General features: G+C 30.0%; 2 protein-coding genes and 2 pseudogenes across 4 annotated transcripts; 2 read left to right on the top strand and 2 right to left on the bottom strand.

Moving 5' to 3' along the window:
• Positions 1–1,095: 1,095 nt before the first annotated feature.
• Positions 1,096–15,862, bottom strand: LOC111314185 (magnesium protoporphyrin IX methyltransferase, chloroplastic-like; annotated as a pseudogene). Its single transcript, XR_016345347.1, has 3 exons — positions 15,328–15,862; positions 14,479–14,897; positions 1,096–1,354 (listed from the first exon to the last, which is right to left on the bottom strand). The product of XR_016345347.1 is annotated as a magnesium protoporphyrin IX methyltransferase, chloroplastic-like (transcript).
• LOC111314173 (trihelix transcription factor ASR3-like) lies at positions 12,068–13,844 on the top strand. Its single transcript, XM_022915287.2, has 2 exons — positions 12,068–13,023; positions 13,276–13,844. The coding sequence occupies exons 1-2, from the start codon at positions 12,348–12,350 to the stop codon at positions 13,548–13,550; spliced, it is 951 nt and encodes a 316-aa protein (XP_022771022.2). The 5' UTR covers positions 12,068–12,347; the 3' UTR covers positions 13,551–13,844.
• LOC111314176 (uncharacterized) lies at positions 13,576–25,014 on the top strand (annotated as a pseudogene). The gene is made up of 14 exons (XR_016345348.1): positions 13,576–13,714; positions 18,308–18,403; positions 18,539–18,605; positions 18,720–18,830; positions 19,623–19,789; positions 20,317–20,402; positions 20,587–20,782; positions 21,455–21,566; positions 22,376–22,512; positions 22,651–22,847; positions 22,958–23,077; positions 23,647–23,776; positions 24,027–24,176; positions 24,582–25,014. The product of XR_016345348.1 is annotated as an uncharacterized LOC111314176 (transcript).
• Positions 25,015–25,102: 88 nt separating this feature from the next.
• LOC149516925 (uncharacterized) lies at positions 25,103–25,963 on the bottom strand. Its single transcript, XM_089766126.1, has one exon. The coding sequence runs from the start codon at positions 25,923–25,925 to the stop codon at positions 25,191–25,193; it is 735 nt and encodes a 244-aa protein (XP_089622252.1). The 5' UTR covers positions 25,926–25,963; the 3' UTR covers positions 25,103–25,190.
• Positions 25,964–26,047: the final 84 nt, after the last annotated feature.

Genomic DNA, 26,047 nt, shown 5'->3' with positions numbered 1-26,047 from the left:
TTGGTAATTTAGTATATGAAAATAAAATATAAGTATTTGATTAGAAAAAATTTTTTAGGTATCATATTGAAAATTTTAATAACTAAGGGTTAAATGAAGTATTATTCTAAAAAAAAAGACAAAACAGAAAAGAAATAGGTCGGGCCGCGTGGGGAAAATTTTATCTGTTCTTTGTGGATAATAAAATCAGAGCCGTTCCTTAAAACACGACCGCTTTTGATTCAGATTTTTTTTTCTTTTTGAGGAAATTTTGGTTAACAACGGCGTTACGGCTCCGTTGTTGTCGGCGATGCGGCGCTTGAGCTGGTGCTTTAAAATTACGGAAAGTTTTAGGTTTTTGATGCGCTGGCTTTTTGTTTGATATATAATTTTTTATTGAAGGATTATTGAGTTAACAATGTGGCCTAAATACGCAGTGTTTGGAAACGGGGATTGAGCTGGAAAAATTGGGTCTTCTTGTAATTGAAACCTGGATAGGATTTATTTATTTATTTATTTTTAGTGGAGTTTGGAAAGAAGTTTGTTTTAGCCAATGGTGCTCCTAATTTGATTATAAAAAAAAATAATAGTTAATTGAGCATAATTATTTTTTAAGGGAATTTATGAGTTATAATATTAGATATTAATTGGTAATTGTGAAAATTAATTATCAATTAATAGTACACGAACTTATTCAAAAGTCAAATTATCGTTTGAAAATTCATTTAAATTTTAAAATGACTTAAACAAAAAATTAAAATTCATTAAATACATTTAAATATAATTTTTAAATTCGTTTAAATTTCAAACCAAATTTTAGATAAAAAAATAAAAATCAAACCTGACAACCAAATTCAAATAAAATATATATAATTAAAATGTTATAATTATATAAATATATATATGTAAAAAAATTTTATATTTTATTTTTTATGTAAGATTTTTTTTAATTTTTTATTATATAAATAAGATTTAATGAATGGATTTAAAATTTGTTTTTTTCAATTTGAGCAGGAATTAAAAAATTTTAAAGCTTGAAACATTAGGCTAGACTAGACTAAATCTAAAGATGCATATAAACCATTACCATCAAACATAACCCTACTCAAAGTCGACCTGACCTATGAATACCTCTATTATTAAGTATTGATTTGACAAAATCTTTTGCAATCGGATTGTAATTCTTTTCCTACATAAAAAGGGAAAAATTAAACTTTAGCATATATAACTAGTTGGAAATTTTATCAACAGATGTAGGAGCCTTTCTAACAGAAGCAGCAGAGTTAGCTAATTCCTCATTTGCAACAAGTTTACAAAATCTCTTAAAGCGCTTGCACTTTGTCCTCTATCTTACAAAGTTTGCTCCATCTGTAAACTGTTCAAAATGCCAAACCACCATAAACAAGTGTGTAAAAAGCCCACATATAAGGATAAGTTTTAATGCCCTCCTTGGTTTTCTAATATCATTACTGCACCAATTCCAATAGGCTAACTGATGGAGTACTCGTGGTTTGCTAAGATACTTCTCCTCATTAAACCGTTATTCTCGACCTTTTAAGTTATCAAAACCTACTAAATGAGCAAACAATAGAATAAAAGTTCTCAATGTCATGTAACAATACAAAATGATAACAGTGTCAATGATATTCTAGTAATATTCTAATAATATTTTAGATTGATTATATTATTCTAGTAATATTTAAGTAATATTTTAAATTGATTAGACATTGATTTAGAGAATATTAGATATTGATTAGGTGATTATAGGAATTGATTTAGTCATTATTTCTATATATTATATTTTCTATTTTGTAACAATTTATTTCTGTATAAATAAGCTTTAAGCCTCATTGTAAAACATAAATCATTATAATAAAGTTTTCATCATTTTCTCCTTTTTATGATATCAAAGCTATTTCATGATTCATTCCAAAAGTGAATCACCATGAAATTACCAATATATGCCTATTCTCATCCTTGGTTTATTCTCTTTCTAAACTACATTTTTTGCTTTCGCACTTCAATTTTTTAGGTTTCCTTTCCCATCTTTAATATTCATCTCTTATATCAATACTCATAACTTCCTAAATCTCTATTTTTTTTCAAGAGTTTAATGACAGGTATTCAATGAGAAAATGTACAACTAATTTTCATTATCCTTTATGAAAATAATTACAATAAGTGGGCTACGGTTACATATAGTTATCTAAAATGAATTAAATTATGGCTTGTTGTTATTAAAGAACGCAAAACACCATAAAAAAAAGAATATGAATTCAGTGATAAATTTGTAGATAAGCTAAAGAAATGAGAAAGTAAAAATCATCGAATTCTATCATGGTTCACCAACACCATTATTTCTTCTATCAATGTACATTTTAAAAGATTTTAACTTGCTAAAGATGCTTGAGATTTTCTTGTCACATGGTACAACTTTACTATCATTGCTCATCAATATCATATTTTAACCACTTTATCTCCCCTTCGTCAATAACTAGGTTAATTGATTAATGATTTTCATTTTAAAATGCAACATTTATGGGACATACTTGAAAATTCTGAGCCAAAATTCAAAGATGAAAGTGATGTTGGTAATTGTATTACTTATCGAAATCAAATTCATCTTATTCAATTTCTAATAGCACTTTGAGATGAATTTGAGAATACCAGGTCTTCACTTTTGCATTGACATTCTTTAGCAACTATGGATAATGCTCTCATGAAATTGATATATGAGAAAACTCGATTAAGTATTAGTCAGACTCATAGTGTTGATACTGTTATTACTACTACTCATCAGAAAAGTATTAGCTTTACTTTTCACAAGTCTTATTCACAATGTGATAGGACTAATCATCCCATTCAAAAATATAAAGCTAAATATCATTATAACAGTAGTCTAATTCATGATCCTTGCACTAACAAGAGTGCTGTAGTAACAACCACTAAACCAAACACTTCTAAGTCTTCATTTAAAACCATTATAATCTTCACCATTGATCTTTAAACTTTGTTCCATCAAGTATTATCTCAATCTCATATTCCTGCCACGTCTACTGTCATATCAGGTAATGTTTGGTTATTTGATACTGCCTGTAAAAATTATATGATTACCGACCCTTCCTTGTTCAAAAGTAAGATACCTATACCTAATGGTCTAATCATTAAAACAGCAAATGGATATGTCTTAAAAGCTAGCTATATTGGTAATATTGAAACCTCAAAATTATGTACATTTGACATTTATCTTGTTCCTAATCTTACCTTAAATTTGCTTTTTATTAGCCAACTTTGTGACCTTGATCTTGAATTGCAATTGTTATAATAATATGACTATTGTGTAGGATCCTCAAACAGGTCAGAAAGTTGAGACATGGCATAAGGTTAAAACACTATTTAAGCTTAAAACTTTGAAATTTTCACATCATTTACCTACTACTACTACATCTCAAACAATAAACTCTTCAATTTCTTTAGATTTATAGCATATTAGGCTAGGATATGCATCTATTTCTTGAATAAAGTCACTTGCTTCCATTGGTATCTTAAATAATATTTCTCATGGTATTTTTTATTATTTGTCTTGTCAACTTGGAAAGCAAAGTGTTTTACCTATTAATAAAAGTGATTTTATCTCATCTACTCTTTTTTATTTAGGCCATTCTGATATTTTGGGTCCAGCTCTCACACTAACCTTAAGAGGTTCACGTTACTTTATTATATTTATTAATGATTTCTCTCGTTTTACTTAGATATATTTATTCAAACAAAGAATTAAACTTTTATCCATTTTTTGTGAATTCAATAATATGATACAAACTTAATTTTTAAAAAAAATAAAAATTTTTAGGTCTGACAATGCTACTGAATATACATAAATTGAGTTTTATAACTTATTAAAAGATGATGAGACTCTTTCTCATAGGTCTTGCCCATATATTTCATAACAAAATGGTCAAGCAAAAAAAAAAATCATATTCTTGACACAGTTTGTATCCTTCTTATTTTCTTTTCCCTTTCTAAATATTTTTAGGGTGAAGCTACTCTCACTGTTGTTTACATTATTAATCGTGTTCTTACACCAATATTTGGCACACAATCTCTCTATAAATCTCTATACAATAAGGTACTTGATTATCATTCTTTCAAAATTTTTAGATGTGTTTACTTTGTTTTACTTCCTACTCATAAAAGGATTAAACTTAAACCTAGAGCTAGATTTTATTGCTTTTTAGGTTATGATATAAAACGCAAAAGGTATAAATGTTATAATCCAATGTCTAAACATCTTCGCATCTTAAAACATGTAGTTTTTTGGAAACATAAAAAGTTTACTAGTCTATCTTTATTACATTCACCATGTTCTTCTTCATGTATTTTTACATTTTTATTTTTTTATTTTTTTTCAAATGAAGAGACTATTAGAGGTACTTTTGACTCAAACAATTATCCATCATTTTTTACTCCTACTATATTTGATCTGATTAAAGCTCATATTGATACGATTGTCCCTTCTCCATATATATTGCTTCCACTTCGTCATTTCACTTGGGTAAGGGAACTTAAAACTCAACTTCGTGATTTTCACTGTTATTATACGTTAGTCACGTTACATGAACCTCATAATTTTTTTAAAATTATCTCTAATCAACAATCAATGGTAGAAGAGCTTTAAACTCTTGAAAAAATTCATACTTGAGATATTGTTGAATGACCTTTTGATAAGTCAATGATTGATTGTAAGTGACTTTACAATATCAAGATTAGATCTGATGGGTCAATGAAATGTTGCAAAGCTCGTCTTGTTGCTTAAGGATTTATACAAGAATATGGCATTAACTATGAAGAGACTTTTACCCTAGTTGCACGTCTCACATTTATTCATTCATTATTAGCTGTTGCTCAACTAGAAAATAGCCAACATTTTAAATAAATGTTAAAAATGCCTTCTTAAATGGTGATCTCACTGAAGAAGTCTATATTAAGCTACTTCTTGGTTCATTTGTACCTTTCAACATGGTCTGTCATCTTCGACATGCTTTATACGATCTCAAACAACCCTTAGAGCTTAGTTCTTGAAGTTTAGTACTACTATTGTACAGCTTGATTTTATATCTAGTAATTATGATTCTGCCTTTTTTACTCAAACTACTAGATATGGTACTATTCTTCTCTTACTTTATATAGATGACATAATAATTACGTGTAATGATAAAAATGGTATTCAAAGTCTAAAGACTTCTCTGCATTTTAAATTAAAGATAAAAAACCTTGATATTTTAAGTTATTTTTTAGGCTTTGAAGTCACTAATGATTCTACTAATTTACATTTGTCTCAAACAAAGTATGTTTCTAATCTTATTACTCGAGCAGGTTTATCTAATAGCAAAATTGCATCATCACCACTTGAATAGAATTTGAAGCTTTCTCCTTCAATGGTACACCACTTTAAGAGCCTTTTTTGTATCAACCTCTAGTGGATAGTCTTGTATACTTGATAATTACTCGTTCAGATATTATCTATATTGTTCATCTGGTAAGTTAATTTTTGTTTGCTCCTTGATTTACTCATTTTGCTGCTGTCTTCTTAATCCTACGATATGTTAAAGGTACTATGTTCTATGGTTTACATTTTTTCTCTAGTTTCTCTTTGCACTTGCATTGTTATTACAATGCTGATTAGGCAAAAAATCTTACTGATCATCGTTCTACCACAGGTTATTGTTTCTTTCTCAGTTTTTCTCTTATTTCTTGCAGAAGTAAAAATTAAATTGTGGTGTCCTACTCTAACACTAAAGCTAAGTATCAAGCTCTTACAAATGTCACATCAGATTATGATGGCTACTTCAAGATATGAGTGTTTTTCATCACTCTAGTACTTCTATATTATGTGACAATCAAAATGCCATTCAAATAGCTCACAATGATGTTTTTCATGAGCGTACTAAATATATTAAAATTGACCGTCACTTCATTCGTCACCATCTGCTTGCTCAAACTCTTCGACTTGTTCCTGTTATCAGTGTTGATAAAAAAATAGATATCTTCACCAAATCGCATTCACCTGATCAATTTTTTGTCCAAGTTTTCAAACTCAAGTTGGCCTCTACATTACCATCTTAAGTTTACAATGGGTGTCAATGATATTCTAATAATATTCTGATAATATTTTATATTTATGATATTATTTTAGTAATATTCTAGATTGATTGATATTGATTTAGAGAATATTAGAAATTGATTTGATATTGATTTAGAGATTGATTAGGTGATTATAAGAATTGATTTAGTCATTATTTTTATTTATTATATTTTTATTTTGTAACAGTTTACATCTGTATAAATAAGCTTTAAACCTCATTGTAAAATGTTATTATAATAAAGTTTTCATTATTTTTTCCTTTTTCAAACAGAAATACTAGAGAGTTACAATGTTTACCAAAACTTGATATGGCATTTAAAATACAAAAATTCACAATCAAATATATCAAAAGTTTAACATTTTAAGTACAGACTAGATATATAATTAGAATTGATATACATTATAAAACGATTACAAATAAACTCACGACAACACCAAATCTCTTAGGCTTTTCTTGGTAAGAATGATGAAAAGAGGTAATGATAGAAACTTTGTTAATCTAAAGGTTAAAATTCATAACAAATTTCCTACTTTGCAGCTTAACAATTAGTTTAACAAAATTTTCATCCTTAAGTTTTTCCAACCTTACAACCAAGCAAAACCTTAGAGAAAACTATACCAATATTAAAATCTCTTTCAAGTTTTATTTAAGTAAAATCCATATCGAGTTTACCAATGGCATGTCAAATAACAATATCAGGAAGTTGAAATCCCAAACAAAAATGACTAATAAAATTAACTGAGTAAAAATGTGAAGGGTTTGGAGCAAATGAAGAAAAAAAAAAAAAAAGAAATCAAATGCTTAGAAAGATGATAGTTATATTGAGACCGTTAATTCTTAATCAAATACATTTTAATGCTATATTCCTATCTAAAAACTTTGTTCTGAGCTTTCAGCAGAGGAAAAACAACAATTTTGTAACAGAAAATGTTGTGGAAACTTGTTTAACAGCTATTAAATAAAGTTTAAACAATCATATATATGTATATATGATGCATTAAATTTGCTTAATGTTTGTAATGGTATTTAACATCTAATGCATAAATTTCATACAAGAATAAGAATGACAGTCGAAAAAACAAAAAAAAAAACTAAAATTACAAGGATACAATCATACAACCAAATGTTTATCACTGCCTTTGTCTATTAGATTAATAAGGGATAATACCTTATTTGACCCTTGAATTATTATAAATTTTCTAATGTAATACATAAACTAAAAAAACTTTAATTATGTATTTAAACTTTGTTTCCATATATTAAATTATCTCGACCCTTTAACACCGTTAAAATAATATTAATGTGATACTTAAACACTGACGAAAATAACAGGTAACTAGCATGTGACAGTGATATGATTACTATGTTATAGTGATTGAACTGCATTTATTATTTTTAAAAAAATAAAAACTTTTTTAAAAATTTTATTTTTAAAAATAATAAGTGATAACCAAACCTCAAATTACATGACAATCATATATCATCTATGTCAATATTTAAATGCCATATCAATGTTACTTTTATGGTATTAAAAAGTTAAAGTCACATCCATGTTATTTTAAAGGTTTATAGCAAACTAATTAAATTTTTTTTGTTTAGATAACACATTAAGGGGCGTTTGGTTTGGGAAAATCCATTCATTTTTTCCTAAAATTTTATTGTTAAGTATTTGATTCTAACGTTTGATTTAGGGTAATCTCAAATTGCAAATCACTTATAGATTTTTACTGTTAAAATTTTTTTATATTGTAATTAATAGCGTTTGACATGAAAAATGCCTTAAATAATCATGTTCAACTTTTTTTAAGATTATTTAAGGTGTTTTTAACTAAAAAATACATTAAATAACCTTTTACAAAAAATTGAATAGGATTATTTAAGGCGTTTTCTAGCAAAAAATACTTTAAATAGTCCTCTAAAAAAATTATCAGCATTATTTAAAGTGTTTTTTTGGCAAAAAATGCCTTAAATAATCCAAAAAAATAAGTAATAAAAAAATCCCAAAAAATAAATGCTAAAAAGAATGGTTAAACCAACAACCTTATGGTTAATAGCTATATGCTTTAACCAATTGAGCTATTCTAATTTTTTTATATTTTATATCTTAAATCTTATAAGAAATGAAGGAGATTATTTAAAGTATTTTTAGTAAAAAACATACCTCAAATAATACGATCTAAAAAATTGAATAGGATTATTTAAAGCGTATTTTACTAAAAGCATTTTAAATAATCCCCTTATAAAAGCATTAAAACGCTAGAAAGAGATGTTGAATTTACAACTTTATGATTAATAACCATATACTATAATCGACTGAACTACTTCAATTTTTTAATATTTTATCTTTTAAATCTTATAAGTAATGAAAATAATTATTTAAGATGTTTTTAGTAAAAAAATCACCTTAAATAATACGATCCAAAAAAATGAAGGGTATTATTTAAGGAGCTTTTAGTAATCCCTTTTAAAAAAATATTAGAGATTATTTAAGGTATTTTTGATAAAAAAAATACTTTAAATAATTTTCTTTAAAAAAATATTAGAGATTATTTAAGGTATTTTTGATAAAAAAATACCTTAAATAATATCTTTTAAAAAATTAAAGAGTATTATTTAAGGCATTTTTAACTAAAAAATATCTTAAATAATCCATTTTAAAAAAATATTAGAGATTATTTAAAACATTTTTGGACCAAAAATACCTTAAATAATCTCTTTATATTTTTTAAATGATATTTTAAAGATACATTTGGACTAAAAATGCCTTAAATAATCTCTTTTAAAAAAATAAAAAAAATTATTTAAGGTGTTTCTCAACCAACGATGTCTTAAATAATTCTCAATATTTTTTTATTGATGATATTTTATAAATAAAAGCAACAATCAGATAAAATATTTATCTTCTTTTGCTATCAAATGTATCATTTGTCATTTAGGTATTTATTATTAATAAAAACTATTAAAAAGTTGTCATCATATATATTAAAAAGATTATGGTAATTATTCAAGAATTAATATATGTGAATTTTTTCAGATAAATGAGTAAATTTGAACACAAGATGTTCTGAAAATTAAAAAAAAAAACTTCGAATATCACACTTTTTCGAAAATCACTTTTCATAGAATCCAAAATTTCGTGAACCAAATAACCTTTTATAAAAATGTAATACTTCAAAGCCAAACGAGGGGTTATCCCATTAAAAATTTACCTTTCTTTCCATCATTAGGCTTTGTCTTTGTAGAAAAGAAAAATAAACAAAATCAAAATAGAATAATAAAAAAAAAAAGTAATCCCAGATAAACATGAATAAAATAAAAAATTTGCAAAATACTTACCTTTCAATGCTAACAGAAAGTACAAAATGCCAGAGCTATTGGAATGGGATCGGATTCAAGAGAGAAAACAAGAGTGTGAGAGACAAAGAGAGGAATGGGTCATTTAGGTCTCCGAGAATAAGATCAGGACTAGAGTCGAAAATGAGATAACGTAAGGAGTGAGAGGGAAAACGACAAAAATTTAGGTAATGTTTGATTTAAAAAATAAAATATTTTTGTTTTTATTTATCAAAAAAATAAAAAATATGAATGAAAACATATTTGATAATTAAAAATAAAATAAATAAAAATATTAAAAATATATATGTATTTTTAATTATAAAAATAAGAGATTTTTTTTTTCACCAACAGGTGATTGGCTCAATTAGTTAAGGCTTGTTCTTTTCAACATGGGTTTGAGTCATGCCAATGAGCACTTGTTGGAATCACCTCGAATGCATTACTTGCAATCACATATCTTAAGCTGTCAGGTACAGTATATCTTATCTTGACTTGAGGATTAAGCTGTCATATTTAAATATTTTTTAATATCATTAATTAATAAATATATGTCATATTTATAATTAAATGACATTAATAGTAATATTATTAAATATTTTATTTATTTATTTTTATATTAAAAATAATTTTGATTTTTATTTATTAAATATATTTTTAAAAAACAAAAATAAAAATAAAAATAAAACACATTTTTTAAAAACTAAGCGTAGCTCAACTTTAATTTTTAGCACTGTTTTGGGCCTTTAGGAATTAGGCCTTGTGTTTTTTAATTCAGCCTTGTAATATTTTTTTGGCCCAAAGCCCTTTAGTTTTATTTTTAAGGCTAAAATTAAAATTAAATAATAAAAATATATATTAAAATATAAATTCTCCAATAAATTAAACGAATTATCCTAATCATCATTCACCATAATCTCGGCGAAAGGGAGGCGTGAATCTTATGGGAGTTCAGTTTCAGTATTTAAGTTCACCGTGAGAACGACCGACGGAGTTAACACGACAAAAATTTTCGACTGTTTAGTTCAGCTAAAATCAAGACAAAACTTTCTTACTCGATTGAGATTTCAACTGTTCAGTTCAGTTCAAACACTGACAACTGCGCTAGTGTTTTGGAACAGAAGAAAATAAAGAGTAGTACCTTGACTGAAGAAAGAATAAGGGTAATAAGAATTGAAATGGATCATTTAATTTTTTTAATAATATATAATATTATAAATGTTTAAATTTAAATTTAAATTTTTTTAAATCGACTTAAATTGAATTTTATATTTAATTCATTAAATTTTAAATTTTTTATATATTATTTTAACATAATTTTTAATATATTTAAATAAATTTTTATATAAAACAATTATTTTTATTTACAAAAATTAATAAAAATATATAATTCGATTAGTTCTATTTTTTATTTTTTATTTTTCAATCAAATTCTTATCTAAATTTAATATATATTTAATATTTAATCTTAATTCAAAATAAATAAAATAAAATATAAATAGAATCAAATATTACGATTTTTTATACTTTTTTTATTTTTTTTATTTTTTTTTTCAACCTTAATCAACAAAGACGATGAGTCCATAAAGGCGCGTGGTATGTACTGAGAGGAGAAGCTACCAAAATTTACAGTCTGACATATTTTTTATACAAATCTGAAAGGAATCATCCATGGAGGTCAGAGGCCAATGCCCCTCAATCCTTAATCGGATGTAATTTGCTATTATACTTCTAATTTCATTGAATTTGCATTATATTTTTAAATGATATTAATTTTTAATAGAAATAGTGAAATGAACGGAATTTGATATTTGCATTAACATAATATTTCAAAAAAATATTAATATCATCAGCGAAATTAATACTGTAGAAATAAATTTAATACTATGTAATACCCTAATGACAAGTATTGTCCTAATAGCCATCTTTAACAAGACAAATGCAAAGTGTTTAACATAGGAAAAGTTAAGGATAAACTTAAAAATTCATATATTTATATTTATTTATTTTGTATATATAAAATATAAAAACTATTATATTATAATTCATTTTTATATATTAAACACAAAAAATATTTTTTAACTTTTATAAAATTTATTATAAATTTTCTAAAATTTTAAATTATACTATTTTAATATCTTCGCAACGTTTTAATATGATATTGTTACGTGGTATTTAAAATTATAAGTTCTAAGATAAAGATGTTTAATTGGCTGGACAACAGGGAAGATACGTATCTTTGTGGGAGATGAAATGTCTTGGCAAATCTTGGTGCCCCAGAAAGAAAGTTGTATCCCTTTTTGGACATTACCATTAAGGAAACAGTTTTCTGTTTATGGCAGATGCTTAGTGATGGTTCAGAGTATTTAGACTTTTCCATAGAAACTTGAATCACTAGCCTTAAAAAATTTTACGCTAAAGGAAGGTGAGCCTGCTCTTTTGTTTACTTTCCAAAAATATGAACTCCACTCCTGGGAAGCATCGTTCTCTATGTAAAAATCTTGAGTTCGAATTTAGCTAATAATTCTTTTGTTGAGATCATTTTGAATGTGTGATTTATAACGATTATTCTTAAATTATCAGATACATCATATTTTATCTTAATTTAAAAAATTAACAAATCTATTTAGTTTCGAATTTTTTGTACCAAAAAAAGATCCCTCTTTGGACACTGAAGCCTGTTAGGGTTCTTTGTACGGAAAAAATCTCATTTGAGATTAGGCCCCAATCCCTTTCCACCTAATACGTTAAACACCCAAATTAGACCCTTGTCGTCTTCTTCTTCTTCAAGTGGTAGATTGTAACGTCTGATCTTATCAAACCATTCCCAAATAGCACTTTCACCCTCAACAGCTGGTATTTTTAGCTTGTGAAAATCCATCTTTGACTGTGATGGAGCCGGATCCGATTAACATGCAAGAGAATGCAAGTTGTCTAGTTGATGAATCACAGGGACAAACATTTCATGCCACAGACAGCAAAACAAATACCAGACATGTTCGGTGGACTAGACAAGAAACAATTGTGCTCATACAAGCAAAGCTTGCCGTAGAGAACAGAGCACGATCAAGGAGTAGATCATTGTCGATCTTTGCATCAGACCAGAATGAGCCTAAGTGGGATTCAATTTCTTCCTATTGTAAACAGCATGGCTTTGGCCGAGAACCGGTTCAATGCCAGAAAAGATGGAGTAATCTTCTTAGTGATTTCAAGAAAATTAAAACTTGGCAGTTACAGATGGAGAAAGAGGCTGAGTCATTCTGGACGATGAGAAGTGATTTGAGAAGAGAAAGAAAATTGCCTAGTTTATATGATAGGGAAGTTTATGACATCTTGGATGGAAAGGGATTTGCTATGGCAGCAACTCCATTGGCACATGTTACAGCCATGACAGAAATAGATAACAGCAACAGAGGTCAAGCAGCAATAGCAGCAGCAGCAGCAGCAGAGGAAAAGCAGGAAAATGAAGATGAAGAAGCTGAGGAGGAAATTGGGCAAGGAAATGAGAAGGAAACTATTGCAATGAGGAGTCCTGTGAAGACAGTTAATACTCCGTCACCTATTTCAGGTAACTAAATTTTAGTAATTCAAAGTTTCAAGTGTTAAATCATCAAGTCCTTGCTTAGGTGTGATTTGTATTTAAATATTATAACATTCCATTACAGTATCAAATATCCACTGCTGTTGAATGCCAATTACTTAAACCTGCTTTATCATTTTGATTTATGAAAGAACCAGGACCAAAGCAAATCCCTTATCATCACTACTAAGTGCGTGGAACAACAAAGAATGAACTATTTTTTTTTTTTCTATTCTGCAGGTGAAGCTAAGGAAAAGTGTCCAGGCTCAATATCTCGAACAGGATCTATGGTTCAGGAGGGACTGAAGCGGAGGCGTTTGTCAATAGATGGAAGTGAGGACAATAATTGGGCCAAGATTCTAAAAAGGAACAGTAATATCCTAAGTTCTCAGCTTGAAGCTCAAAACATAAACTACCAACTAGATAGGGACCAAAGAAAGGAGCAAGCTGATAACTTAGTGGCTGCCCTCAATAAGCTCACAGATGCTATGGTGAGGATTGCCAATAAGTTATAAGTGAAAACCAAGATAAGAGATCTTAGCTTCCTGCAACACAGTGAAGCAAAGGTGAAAATGATTCCTGGGTTGGTGGCGCAAGCGAAGCTTCATTATCTACAGCCAGCCTTTTAATTTTTCTTTCCAGATTATTTTCACAGTTTACGACTAAAATGAGGCACCAGGTAAGAACAGTTCAGTTCTTAAGCTTTTCTTTCATTATGAAAATCAGATGCAGTTCTCAAAATTTTGAAGATTCTGTTTCTATTGTAATGCCACATGATGAATTGCTAAACTTATAGTTTTCTTGTTTAATTTCTTCTGAATCCTTATGAACCTAGCAAAGAAAGTTTAAGGTTTTAAGCTTCATTAGCAGTGTTAATCAATAGATAGCCATATCATTCTGTTTAGAAACCTTGAGAGTTGTTAAGACTTTCTTGTATATATTCTTCCAGTCAAGTTGACAAAAATGAAAGGGAAAGTACAGAAATTTACCATCTTGTACTCACTAAATTATGCATCAAGCTTGAAGAAGAGCAAAAAGAAAACGAAAACATGTTATTGCACCATTCTCATATAATATGTTGACATCATCAAAAAACATGATTGATCGTTTAAAAAGTAACAAAATTTTGTACTCAGATAATTAAGCATGAAGCTTGAAGTCAAAAAAGGAAAACACTATGCCTATATTGCAGCATTCTGACACAATATGTAGACATCATGAAATCAACCATGATCAATCACTAAAGCTGAACAAAAATTTTGTTAACAAGTATCAGAAGTTAGATACAAGGACATCTAATATAGAATTAAATACACAGGCAAGCATGTAATACAATTAAGGGCATGCAATGAAAATCAGGGATTAGAGAAAGAGAAAACTGAAAAAATTTTCCTGACATTTCTTATCCAGAAGAAGTAAAACAAGACAAAGGGAAAATCTAACCTGTCCTCCCACCATGCAGAAGCAGACATGACAAGTCTGGCAAAGTAGAACTGTGTAGTGATTGGCCCTCTCTTTCGTATTTTCCACCCAACATTATTCAGCGCCCTTTCCACGTCCGCCTCAGCATGAAGATATGCCCTTGTCACCTTAGATGGCCCAGGAAACAACTCACTGATCCTCTTTAACAGATCATAATAAAATGTCTTTGGTGCAAAGCTCAAAATTAATCGACCCTCAGCTAGTGAAGCAAGGTGTGAAATCATCCCATCTGCTTTACATTGTGGATAATGTATTAAAACATCTAAGCACACAACAGTACACAGTACCATACTTCCCATCTAAACTCTCCAAATCTTTCACTTCAAATTTTTGCATACTGGCGCAATATCACCATTAGCTACCGCTAACTGCTATTTCACCTGCATCATATAATTACACAGTTCAGGCTCGCAATTTGCAATCAACAGATTACATAAAGTCAGAAACATTCTTTGAACAATGCTTGATTTGAGTTATCAACTAAATATTCATTACTTAAAATTCCATTATCCGAACAATTCTTAGATAAGAGTATCTGGTAATCTAAAACATGAAACGGTGACAGACACAAACACGATATGATACGAAAATAAGACTCGAAGGTGAAGCTTAAAATTGCATTTCATGTTTTCATGTCAGACACAAATTGTGACATAATTTTCGTATAAAATATTATATGAATACATGAATTTTATTATTTTACAGGACAAGAATAAACAATCCCTGGGTCTGGCCAAACAAAAATTTCCGTTCACAAAGCTGTTATGACAGTGAATTAAAGATGCATATAAAACGGCTCATCAAACTAACCTGCTTCTCAGCCTCAGCCACCATGACGGCGGAAATATCGCTAGCCGAAACAACCGCCCCTTCTTTCGCTAAGGGAATCGCGAGACAGCCGGTTCCACACCCGACATCGCAAACGGTCACTCCTTCCAACGTGCCTTCGTCAGTCAACATTTTCATGGCATTTTCAACGGTCTTCGAGTGCCCTAGCCTAATATCAAGTTGGACCTTGTTCACATCATCACTCTCTCCATAAATCTTCTTCCATCTCTGGAAACCGGAATTGTTAAAGTAACTCCTAACGACTTCTTTGTCGCCGCCACCGGCTTCTTCTGCCAGTAGACGACGTCGGCGTTCGGGGTCAGAAGGAGAGAATGGCAGCTAGGGCGGCAACGGAACCTCCACTTATGAGAGCAACAGTGGTACCGTCCACCGCGGAGAGCTCGGTTATGAAGGCGGCAGTGGAGAGAGGGGGAATGGAGGTGCTTTTAAACGGCGTCGTTTTCCTGGAGTTGGCCTGGAAAGGAATGTGAGAAGATAGAGCCGCCGAGTACGCCATTTTTTTTTTTTAATTTTTGACTGAATTATTTATTTTTCTTTTTCCCTGATTTCCTCGATTTCTCTCTCCGGCCCGTGAGTAAAGGTTGGCTACGTGTCTACTGGGGAAGTGGTTGATGAAGATTTGATAATTTTTTTTATCTTGTTGATAGGATTAGAATAAAGCCGATCCGGCCGACCCACTAGATTTGAATGGAGTCCACTTGATTTAAGGTTCGAAAACTTTTATTGTAATGTTTAATAATTAAGTAATTTTTTTTTAATTTCAAGATAGAGATTGTTCAATTCCTTAAAATAAAGTTTTATAATTTAAAATAAATGATTATAAATTATATATTCGAGATAATTTTAATAAATAATTATCGATAAAATTTAAATTTAAAATTTTTTTATAATTATAAATTATATATTCAAAATAATCTTAATAAATAATTATCGATGAAATTTAAACTTAAAACTTTTTTATCAAAAAAAATAAATTTTAACCAATTAAACTAACTATTTATTGGTATAATCAAGTAATTTTATGTTTAATATTTCAGTAATCATTCTTTTAAAAATACTTTCAATAAGTATACGTTATTGAATATCCAAAAATAACACGTATGATATTATTAAAAATTATATAAATTTATTTAAAATAATAATGGTTATGCATATCAATGTTATTATTAAATTTTAAATTTATTAAATGTTATATTTTTAAAAAATTATATAAATTAATTTATTTAAGTTTGAAATTTAAAAAAATTCTTCCAAAATTATAAAAAAAGTTATATAAAGTATTTCAAATTTTAATAAGTATCTAATATTTTAATAATCAAATAAATATTTCACAGGTATAGTGAAAATTGTTTGGAAGGATGTAATTTTTTTAATCAAATTTTGGCAAAATTTAAATAGATATGACTTGCCTAAAATAAAATGCTTAATACGAAATGAATACTTTTGTACGACATGTGATGTATATTTTTTATTATGTCATTATTATTATTTTGACAAGATTATATATATATATGAATTAAGTCAATATTTGAATCAAATTGTTTTTTTTTTTTTTATGTAAGATAATTTATTAAATTTTTTTCTATATAAAAAAAAAAAACAACTGCAGCGAAGCAAGGAAATCACCCTAATTATAAAAATAAAAATAAAAATAAAAACTATACAAGTTTTTTTTTTTTTAGTAACTTCATATTGAATATTTTAGTAATTTATGTTGTTGAATATCTATAATAGTTAATGACAAATAAGTTAAATATTACTAAAAATTAGATGAAAATCATTTAAATTATATATTTATAAAGGTTCCTAATTGTACATAATAATATTATCAAGAAAGCTGCAAAGGATAACTGCAAATGTTATAAAAAAAAGTTACAAAAATTATCAAAATTATTTCAAATATTACAAAAATACAACAAACATTATAAAATACTATAAAAAATAGAAAAAAAGTTATAAAAAATGCTAAGAGATTAAAAAAAAAACTTACAAAGATTATAAAAATATTACAAATATAAAAATTATTATAAAGGCTACAAAAATGCTAACAAGATTATAAAAACATTACAAATATCACTACAAAAGTTATTAAAAAAATGCTATAAATATTAACGAAAATAGTAAAAAAAATATTACAAAAATGTTAAAAAAATTATAAAAATAATAAAAAAAATTATAAAAAAAAACACCATAAGAATTATAAAAAATGGTACAAATGTTATAACAAATACTACAAATATTATCAAAGAACAAAGTTTATTGAAAACACAACAAAATTTATCAAAAATAATAAAATGCTATAAAAATTATAAAATATTAAAAATAGTTAAATATTAAAAATATTAAAATAAATGCTACAAAAATTATAAAAAAAAAGGTATATTAATTTCCAAGATAAATTAAATTTAAATATTTTAAATATTTTATTGTAAATGCTACAAAAATTATAAAAAAAAGAAAAATTAAAGGTATCTTAATTTCCATGAGAAATTAAATTTAAATATTTTTAAATATTTTATTGTTTTTAAGTTCAAAAAAAAAAAAAAAACTCCAATTAAGCTAGGGCCCAACCCTCCGATTCGACGCAAACAAGATCCGATCAGATCCCTAAAAAACTAGAGATCAGCCAAGTGGCCCTTCAAGAAGCCCAGGTAGGCCGAATCAACACTAACGGTTCGGACTCTTGGATCCGGATCTGAAAACACCTTCAAACCAAAAGTAACGGTCGAGAAACTTGAGCCGAAGCAAGCCATTTCTTCACTACCAGTCTTCCACTAGATTAGTCCAGAAGTACGTCACAACCAAATTTGTTAACATCTCGACACTCTGTTTGGTCGCCGGTAAAATGCCTTCATATTTTCGTCCATTTCTCTGCCACCGTTCTGCCAGAAACCTTAGCGGTTACGTGCATAATTATTGTTGTTTTTGTTTGTTGTTGAAGGTGCCATGGCCAAGGTTAAAGAAGTAACGGCAATGGAAATTGACGATTCAAATTCAAACGTTTACGATCAGATCAACCGCAAGTTCTCTATCAACTGTCAGATTTTTACATTTCTTTATCAACTTTTAACTTCAATTGCATCAATAATACTAATTTAATGGCGAGATTGTAGGTTATATCTCTTTTTTTTATTTATTTAAAATTTCATAAAAATTTGCCTTCCATATTCAGTTTTGCAGCTTCTTAAATCTGCTCAGATGCAACATGGATTACGACATGGAGATTATGCTCGTTACCGGTAAATTACAAAATTTTTTTTAATTTTTAGAAAATTGTTGAAATGCATTCTCTTAAAAGGGTTTTATTTTTTAAAATTAGTGACATATTAAATGAAAAAAATTGGGGGGTGCAGGAGGTATTGCACTGCTCGTTTGAGGAGGTTGTATAAATCATTGAAGTTCACACATGGCCGCGGTAAATACGCCCGAAAAGCCATTTCTGAGTCCACGGTCAATGAAGTGAGGTCTGCCTCGTCAATTTTGCTGTAATAAATTTTTTTTACAATTCTGAACGGGGTATTCGTAATTCAATTTTAACCGAATTAACTGACTGAATCAATTTAATTCAATTAATCAGTCAATTAAATTTCGATTGATTATCCAAAATGATTTTAGTAAATTTTCGGTTTTCGGTAATTAACCTATATATAAAATTATTTATTTCATTTCAAGTTATTAGAGTTTTTAACTTAATACTTTAATGTTTAAATTTTTTGTTGGATAATTTTATTTAATTTGTTTCAATAAAAAATTAAAATTTTAAAATATAATTTAACTTAATATATTTTATTATTTAGTTTATCGAAAAAATTAATCAAACCGACTAAATTAATTTTGGTCTATTAATTTTCGAAATTAAAAAATTCGGTTTGATTAATGAAAATAAAATTACATAATTCGGTTAATTTGATTTTGGGTAATTCATTTGAAATTAACGGAGCTGACCGAATAAACACTCATTCCGAAAGTTGTTTTTCTCTTTATTATTTTCTCTATCTTATCTTTTATAAATGCCTATGTGTATGTGCATGCCGCGAGATAATTGTTGATGCGATTTTTTGCTTGTTGGATAATATTTAGAGTTACATAACAATTTGTTATGTTTTAGAGTTCCTCGAGATTAGCATCTTATAATTTAAATTATTTCCATTATAAGCTTTTAGTGTTGAAGAGGATTGGCTGGTGGGTGCAATGTGGAGTCAAGTTATCATAGCTTTCCAAAGTTAACTGTGTAATTTTTATTTGATTTAAAATAGGTTTCTTCATCTTGTTCTTTATATGGCAGAGACAGCTTCCAGATGGCCCAAATGCACGCCAGCGTATCTACTTGATCGGTAGATTACGCAAGTCTGTCAAATGGGCTGATTTGTTTTCACATTTGTGTTCTGTCAGAGGAGATTCTGGAACAACTTTAGAAGCTGAGGTGTGTTTGCAATTTGGTTGTCTATGTGAGGTTTCTGTAGCTATAATCTTCAACATGCTTTTATCTGCCAACAGGAGTAAAAGAAAAAGAAGGAGAAAATTGTTGTGTACTTGCATTCTTTTCTTTTTAAATTTCTTGCTTTTATTTCTTTCTTTCCCTATCTTTGGTCAACTGATGTGCCTTTTGAGTTGCATAAAGGTGTAAATGCTTTAATTCAGTACGTAAATTATTGCTTACAAAAGGCATCACAGTGAACAGAATTGAGTTTTTGCTCTCTGATTGGAATAGCATTATCTTGATGTGAACTGTGTTAAGGGGCACAGACTTTGTACTTGTGGAGGAAGAAGTGAAACTAGGCATGCCTGTAAATCTCCATTCATCATAATCAAATTTCTGGTTGTCTATTGTGAATCTGTGATGAAACCTTAAATTACTACAGACTTTGGTGGATATATTTTGTATTCTTTTCTTTATGAAGTGTGACTTCTTTTCTTTGCAATTCATCTTGTTTTGATATTTTATTTTAGGCCTATGCCTCCTATATGAAAGGGAATTTGTTGTTTGAACAAGATAAGAATTGGGACACTGCATCGAGGAATTTCAAAAGTGCCAGGTTTGTGCTTGTCTCCGATAGTATAAAGATAATATTTATCATGTTAGAGTCGATGGCTAATATTTTTGCTTGATCTGCATGCTCCCATGTGAAAAGAAAAAATTCAATATCCTTCATAATATTTTTCCAATGGTTTCTTTGTTGATTATCACACGCAGGGCTAACATCTTTTATTATGTTGCAGGGCCGTTTATGAAGAACTTGGGAAATATGGAGATGTGGAGAATCAAGTCTTGTGCCATGAACATGTTGAAGAGCTTGAACCTAGTATTCGCTACTGCCTTCACAAAATTGGAGAGTCAAATTTACAAACTTCTGAACTTTTATAGATTGGTGAAATGGAAGGTCCTGCACTGGACCTTTTTAAATCAAAGCTAGAGGTCAGTTCATTTCTTTAAACAAGTTTGACTGACTTACTGCTTATTTTTCAACTGACTTGCTAGCAGCTGCTTGGCTGTGAGAAATTGGTTTCTGTCTGTGTAAAATGCCTCTCATTTCTGCTACTTTATTTTTGTCATCAATTCTTTGGTGTGTTTAAAAAAATGACCTTTCAAATTCCATAAGACCTCCTTTTTTCCAATCCTTTACCACCTTACTCAAGGGGAAGTGGTGAGTGTAATACATGATTTCTTTCTGGAATTAAAATGCATCATTTTGTTACTATTAGTTCAATTGAAATAAACTAATGATTTCCTTTTGTTAAGAAATTTTGATAAGATGTTTGCACTATCCTTTACAGCCTTCAAGCTGATCCTTTGTTTGCAGAAATTTGAATCTCTGATAGAAAATATTAGGCTTCTTTGTTATAATGGTTAGTAATGCACCTCCTAAAAGCTTGTATAAATGATAATTTCTTATGTAAGATGAACACTCATTTGTTTTATAGCTCTTGCAATTTGTGATCCACTTACTCACCTTTTAAAAGCTCATATCAGATAACTGTGCTGGGAAGGGAGAGAGAGGGAAACAATAACATTTTTCCTTTTCTCTCTTTTTATTCTGCCGAGGGTTTTGTCAGTTACACTGAGCTCTTATACTATCTTGATTTGCAGGCTGTTATGGCAGAGGCAAGATCACAACAGGCTGCATCTCTGACAGAGTTCCAATGGCTTGGCAATAGATTCCCGATTAGTAATGCAAAAACTCGGGTTGCTATTTTGAAAGGTTTGCCGTTAGCTCTTCCTATGTCCTGTGAGAATGTTTGCAATGAGATTAGCATGTATATTGTTCAAATTAAGAATCAAAACTGAAAACCAACTCAAAAGTTGTTATTGGTAATTTATGATTGACCTTTATATTTTTAATGGCTTTTTTTTCTGAAATTAGATGTCGGACTCTCAATGCATATACTGTTCACAACTGAAGAATTCTGGGTCTCTTTTTGCTTGATGGGGCTTATAGTATCAAAGGCATGAATCAATTCATGATTGCACTACTTGGGTCCTATGCTTGTAGTTGAGTCTTTTATCTTTTCAGTTTCATTGGATATTTTTGGTTTTGAATTGCCTGTTGTATTCTGGATATAATCAATGTCTTAAGCTTTCATTTTATGGGAACTTAGAGTAGGTAGTCCACTCTTAGTAGATTTTATTTTCAGTTTATCTTTCAATCTTTTCAGTACCTTTCATTGATGACTAATCCTAGAACCTATTGTGTAAGCTACAGGTGTAAATTGCAATTGAAGCTAGCATTCCAATTTCTATGCTGCAGTCCTTTCTGCTTTCACTCTTTGCCCCCCCCCCCCCCCTTGATTTAAAATGCGGCAAATGTTTTGCAATAACAAGTTTCAAGCTTCAATTGAATTCAGTTTCACAAGCCATGGTTTGTGTCATTAATTGTAGATGTGCAAAATGCACCTCTGTTCACTTTAAATTTGAATTCTGGTTGTCTGGTCATTCTCGTCACCTTTTAAATTGGTTTATAGTCTAACTATGGTCTAAATTTATATTTTCTCTGTGTGACAACTTTTGCAGCACAAGAACTGGAAAAGGATTTACATGGCCCATCATCCGATTCAGTTTCAGCAGAGAAAAGACTAGTAACTTTTGATAAAGTTTTTACAATATATCATGAAGCAAGGAGCTGTATCTGCAGTGACTTGCTATGGAGTGTTAATTGACCGTTTTGCTGTCGTTTCTTTTCACTTAGTACTATTTGTTAGAATTTTAAAATTTTCAATTACTTTTAATTATTGACTTCCAATTTCAGTTCTTTGAGTCTGATGTTGATGATTTAGCATACACTCTAGGTCAATGCAGGTAATGCTGAAAATGTGAAAGATGACTTAAATGGTCTCGATAAGGCTGCTAGTGCTGTACTAGGACAACGAACAATTGAGTGCAACCAGTTGTTAGTTAGCATTGCAAAGAGCAAACTTACTAGGCGTCGTGAGGACAAAAATGAGAGAGTGACCAAGCCAGAGGAGTTTGTTCAGTTATATGACCTTTATTACAGGTGAGGATTCTATTGAGGATTATCTGTTTTTGGCATCCCTTCCCTCCCAGAAAAGAAGCTTGTATTGTTGTATTAATTATTACTCTGCTAAATGGGTGCTATATTTGGCAGAATACAGCTGATCTATCTGATTTAGTTAGTTCTGGAAGAGATAGAAAACCTGAAGAAGTGACATTTGCTGAAGAGTGTCAACTTAAAAATTTGGCCTTCCGAGCTGAAAGGTTTAATTTCTAATGATCTCTATAATGTCTACCTTTTTTTTCTTTTGGGGTGGGGGGGGGGGGGGGGGGGGAGGAAGGGGTAGGGTTGGGAGGGAAGCTTGAAGGGGAGTTTCATTTTGTGGCTACACTTTTGTTGTTTAGCTTGGTTATCCGCTGTCAAAACTCTGACAATCAAAGTCTAGCACGTTATATGCTTAAATATTTGCATGAACCTATTCAAGGTTAATATCCTTTTTCCTTTTTACAAAGAAAAAGGGAATGTCCTTTGACTGGTATTCTCAACTTTTTGTTACATTTTGAATGTTTACAAAGTTGTTCGCATAGTTGGCCTCTGGATGAGATGACCTTCTGCATTATTCTGTAATACCCTTCTTTATCAGAAGGGCTTTTTTCTTCTCTTTGGTGGTGTTGGTAGGAGTGAAATAGAATTGATAATTTCCTGCTTTTCAAATGATCAAATATTGAGTCTACTTATGTAGCAATTCATTTTTTTTCAGATTGATTTTGTGTTTTATTACAAGACCGGTGCCCTTTGAAATTGATACATGGACCTCTGGAATTCTTTGCAGGTGCTTCTATTTGGCAAGGTCATACAGTTTAGCTGGAAAGAGAACAGAAGCATATGCTCTATACTGCCGTGCTCACTCTCTTGCTGAGAATGCCCTATAGAAGTTTCAAACTTATAGTAATAGTGATCAGGTTTCTACATTCATTTAGTGGTTTGCCTTCCCCACTACCTTCAGTAGATTTTTTGCGTTATTTTGACTACTGCTGAATGCATGTATGCTTTCCGTATGCAAATTACCTGCTTAACACTGAAATTTTTTCTCCATGTTAATGAACTCCTTAATAAAGTCATTTCTTTAGCAGTCTCTTAACAGTGGGTTCAGACATCTGATCAATATAATCATGTTTAAAATTTTAATCTGTATCTTTTTATCCATGACAGGTGATGATCAAAGCGTTGAAGACATTATACGATGAATGCAGATCTTACAGTTGCATAGAGCATGCAACTGGAATTATTGAGGAGGAGAAGGCTCCGGAGAATCTTTCAAAGAAGATATCTTTTATATCATTAAGTGGAGCTGACAAGAAGGTACCATTTTTACTCTTCCATTTCTTGGAATACATTATATATGGCTGTCACGCATGTTCACATAAATACGTAGCCAGGATAATGTTACACCAGGTGTGAAACTAGTTATTTTTACACCATTTTAACTGTTTATGTACTTTAGTTTTATGAAACCAACTATTGGATTCTTCCATGTATCATTGTAGATCAAGCATGCAAGTAATTTTCAACTTGACATTACATTTACAAAATTCCCATTTACATGAGCTTTCGACTTAAAAGGGCCATATTTCCAATTTTGCAAATATTCCTTGATGCATTATTTTTTCTTTTATTAAAAAACTTGTACATGCGTCGGAGACAGAGATACATCTCCTGATCCTTATTTTATTACATTGTTTTATGCGATGCTTTTGATCCGTTCAGGTGGAAAAATACCTTCTCGAGAAACTTGATCTCTACGAGTCTGCAATCGGTGATTCAAATTCGAAAGCTGTTCCGCTTATAGAACGCCTTCCGGTCAGTACCTCGTAACCCTATTGTTTTAGACCTGGCCTATAATACCATTGATTTCCCATTTCTAGAGAACCGGATGAAGAAAGACAAAAGGGTTTCGTAAGTAGGCTTTGGCGTTGAGTTACAGACAAGGTTTTGGCATGCGTTGGCCTTTGACTTTATATTTAGAGGCCAGTAATTCGTAACTGCAAATTTTTGGGAATTACATAGTCATGATATATTTGAGCTTTTCAAAAATTTTGGACCGGCTGTTGTGTAAATGTGATTTCAATTTCCCATGGTTGAGATTGTTTTAGAGATTGTTTTATTGAGAATTCAATGGCAAGAAGTCCTTTGTTTTTTATTTGCACATCTTTATTAGCCATGAAATCCAAAGAAAGTTGAAACTATGACAAAACAAAGAATAAAATTTGTTATATACTGTAGATGAGCAGGCTACACTGTCTCTAAAGCAAAGGACAGACAAATAATAAGTCCTTGGCAGATAAACGTGTCCCTCAATCCAAATGGCAAGGCAGTTCACCACCGACTATAATTGTCTGCATAACTGGTATAGTGGATCATAGGGTTAACCTTTGGTGGTGGCCTGGAATTGAAAAAACCGTATGGAGGAGGCACCAGTGGTGGAGGCGGTGGGCGCATAAGCCCAAAAGGATGATATAGAGGTGCTGACGGACTTCCATTGACTGGCGGAGGATAAGGCTCAAAGGGTCGATAGTATGGCCTAGGACCACCATATTCAGGCATAGGTGTACTTGGAAATTGCCATTTGGATGTTCCATCCAGCATTGATGATTTCCCTAACATGGTCACTCCATCCAACTTCTGTTTTGCTCCTCCACCCTTGTTACAAAACAACCCAAGAAACCCTTTTTTGCCTTCACTCTTTGGGTTAATTTGGTTCTTGGTGGTGAGATCAGGATGTTGGCAAGTGATGTTGGTGTTGCTCCATTTCGTCTTCACCTCGCAATCATTATCAGAATCAGATATAGCAACACAACGACAACAACAGTCATTGTTCATTTTGGCATGTGACCCATGATCAGATTTATCAATACCAGTGGCTTGAACATCTTGCACGGGGGACTTATGGAAGGACAAAAGCTCAGCTTTTTTGCCCCATTTTTCAATCTTCTTTACCATAGTCGTGGGGTTAACTTTCCCTGAAACTATCATCACTCCTTTGGAATCACAGACGACAGACTCCACTCCTAGTTGTAGACGACAGCCAAAAAAACAAAAAACAAGTTTCATAGATGATTAGGTACAGAAATGAAGGAATTAGCATTGATTTTTTTTCAAGCTTCTTCTTTGCTTTCAATTGACACGTAGTGCAAAAGTTGATGTTCACTTTCAAAGTACAAATCTACAAAAGA

The sequence above is a fragment of the Durio zibethinus genome, chromosome 9 (assembly GCF_047325235.1).
Source record: "Durio zibethinus cultivar Kanyao isolate XHJ-2024 chromosome 9, ASM4732523v1, whole genome shotgun sequence".
In the NCBI taxonomy this organism is placed as follows: Eukaryota; Viridiplantae; Streptophyta; class Magnoliopsida; order Malvales; family Malvaceae; genus Durio; species Durio zibethinus.
This window is presented reverse-complemented; position numbering and strand designations above follow the sequence as displayed.

Bases quoted from the DNA above. Each gene is read 5' to 3' on its own strand.
- LOC111314173 (XM_022915287.2), top strand. From the start codon at position 12,348: ATGGAGCCGGATCCGATTAACATGCAAGAGAATGCAAGTTGTCTAGTT. The intron at 13,024-13,275 runs GTAACTAAATTT...TCTATTCTGCAG, and splicing joins TACTCCGTCACCTATTTCAG to GTGAAGCTAAGGAAAAGTGT.
- LOC149516925 (XM_089766126.1), bottom strand. From the start codon at position 25,925: ATGAAACTTGTTTTTTGTTTTTTTGGCTGTCGTCTACAACTAGGAGTG.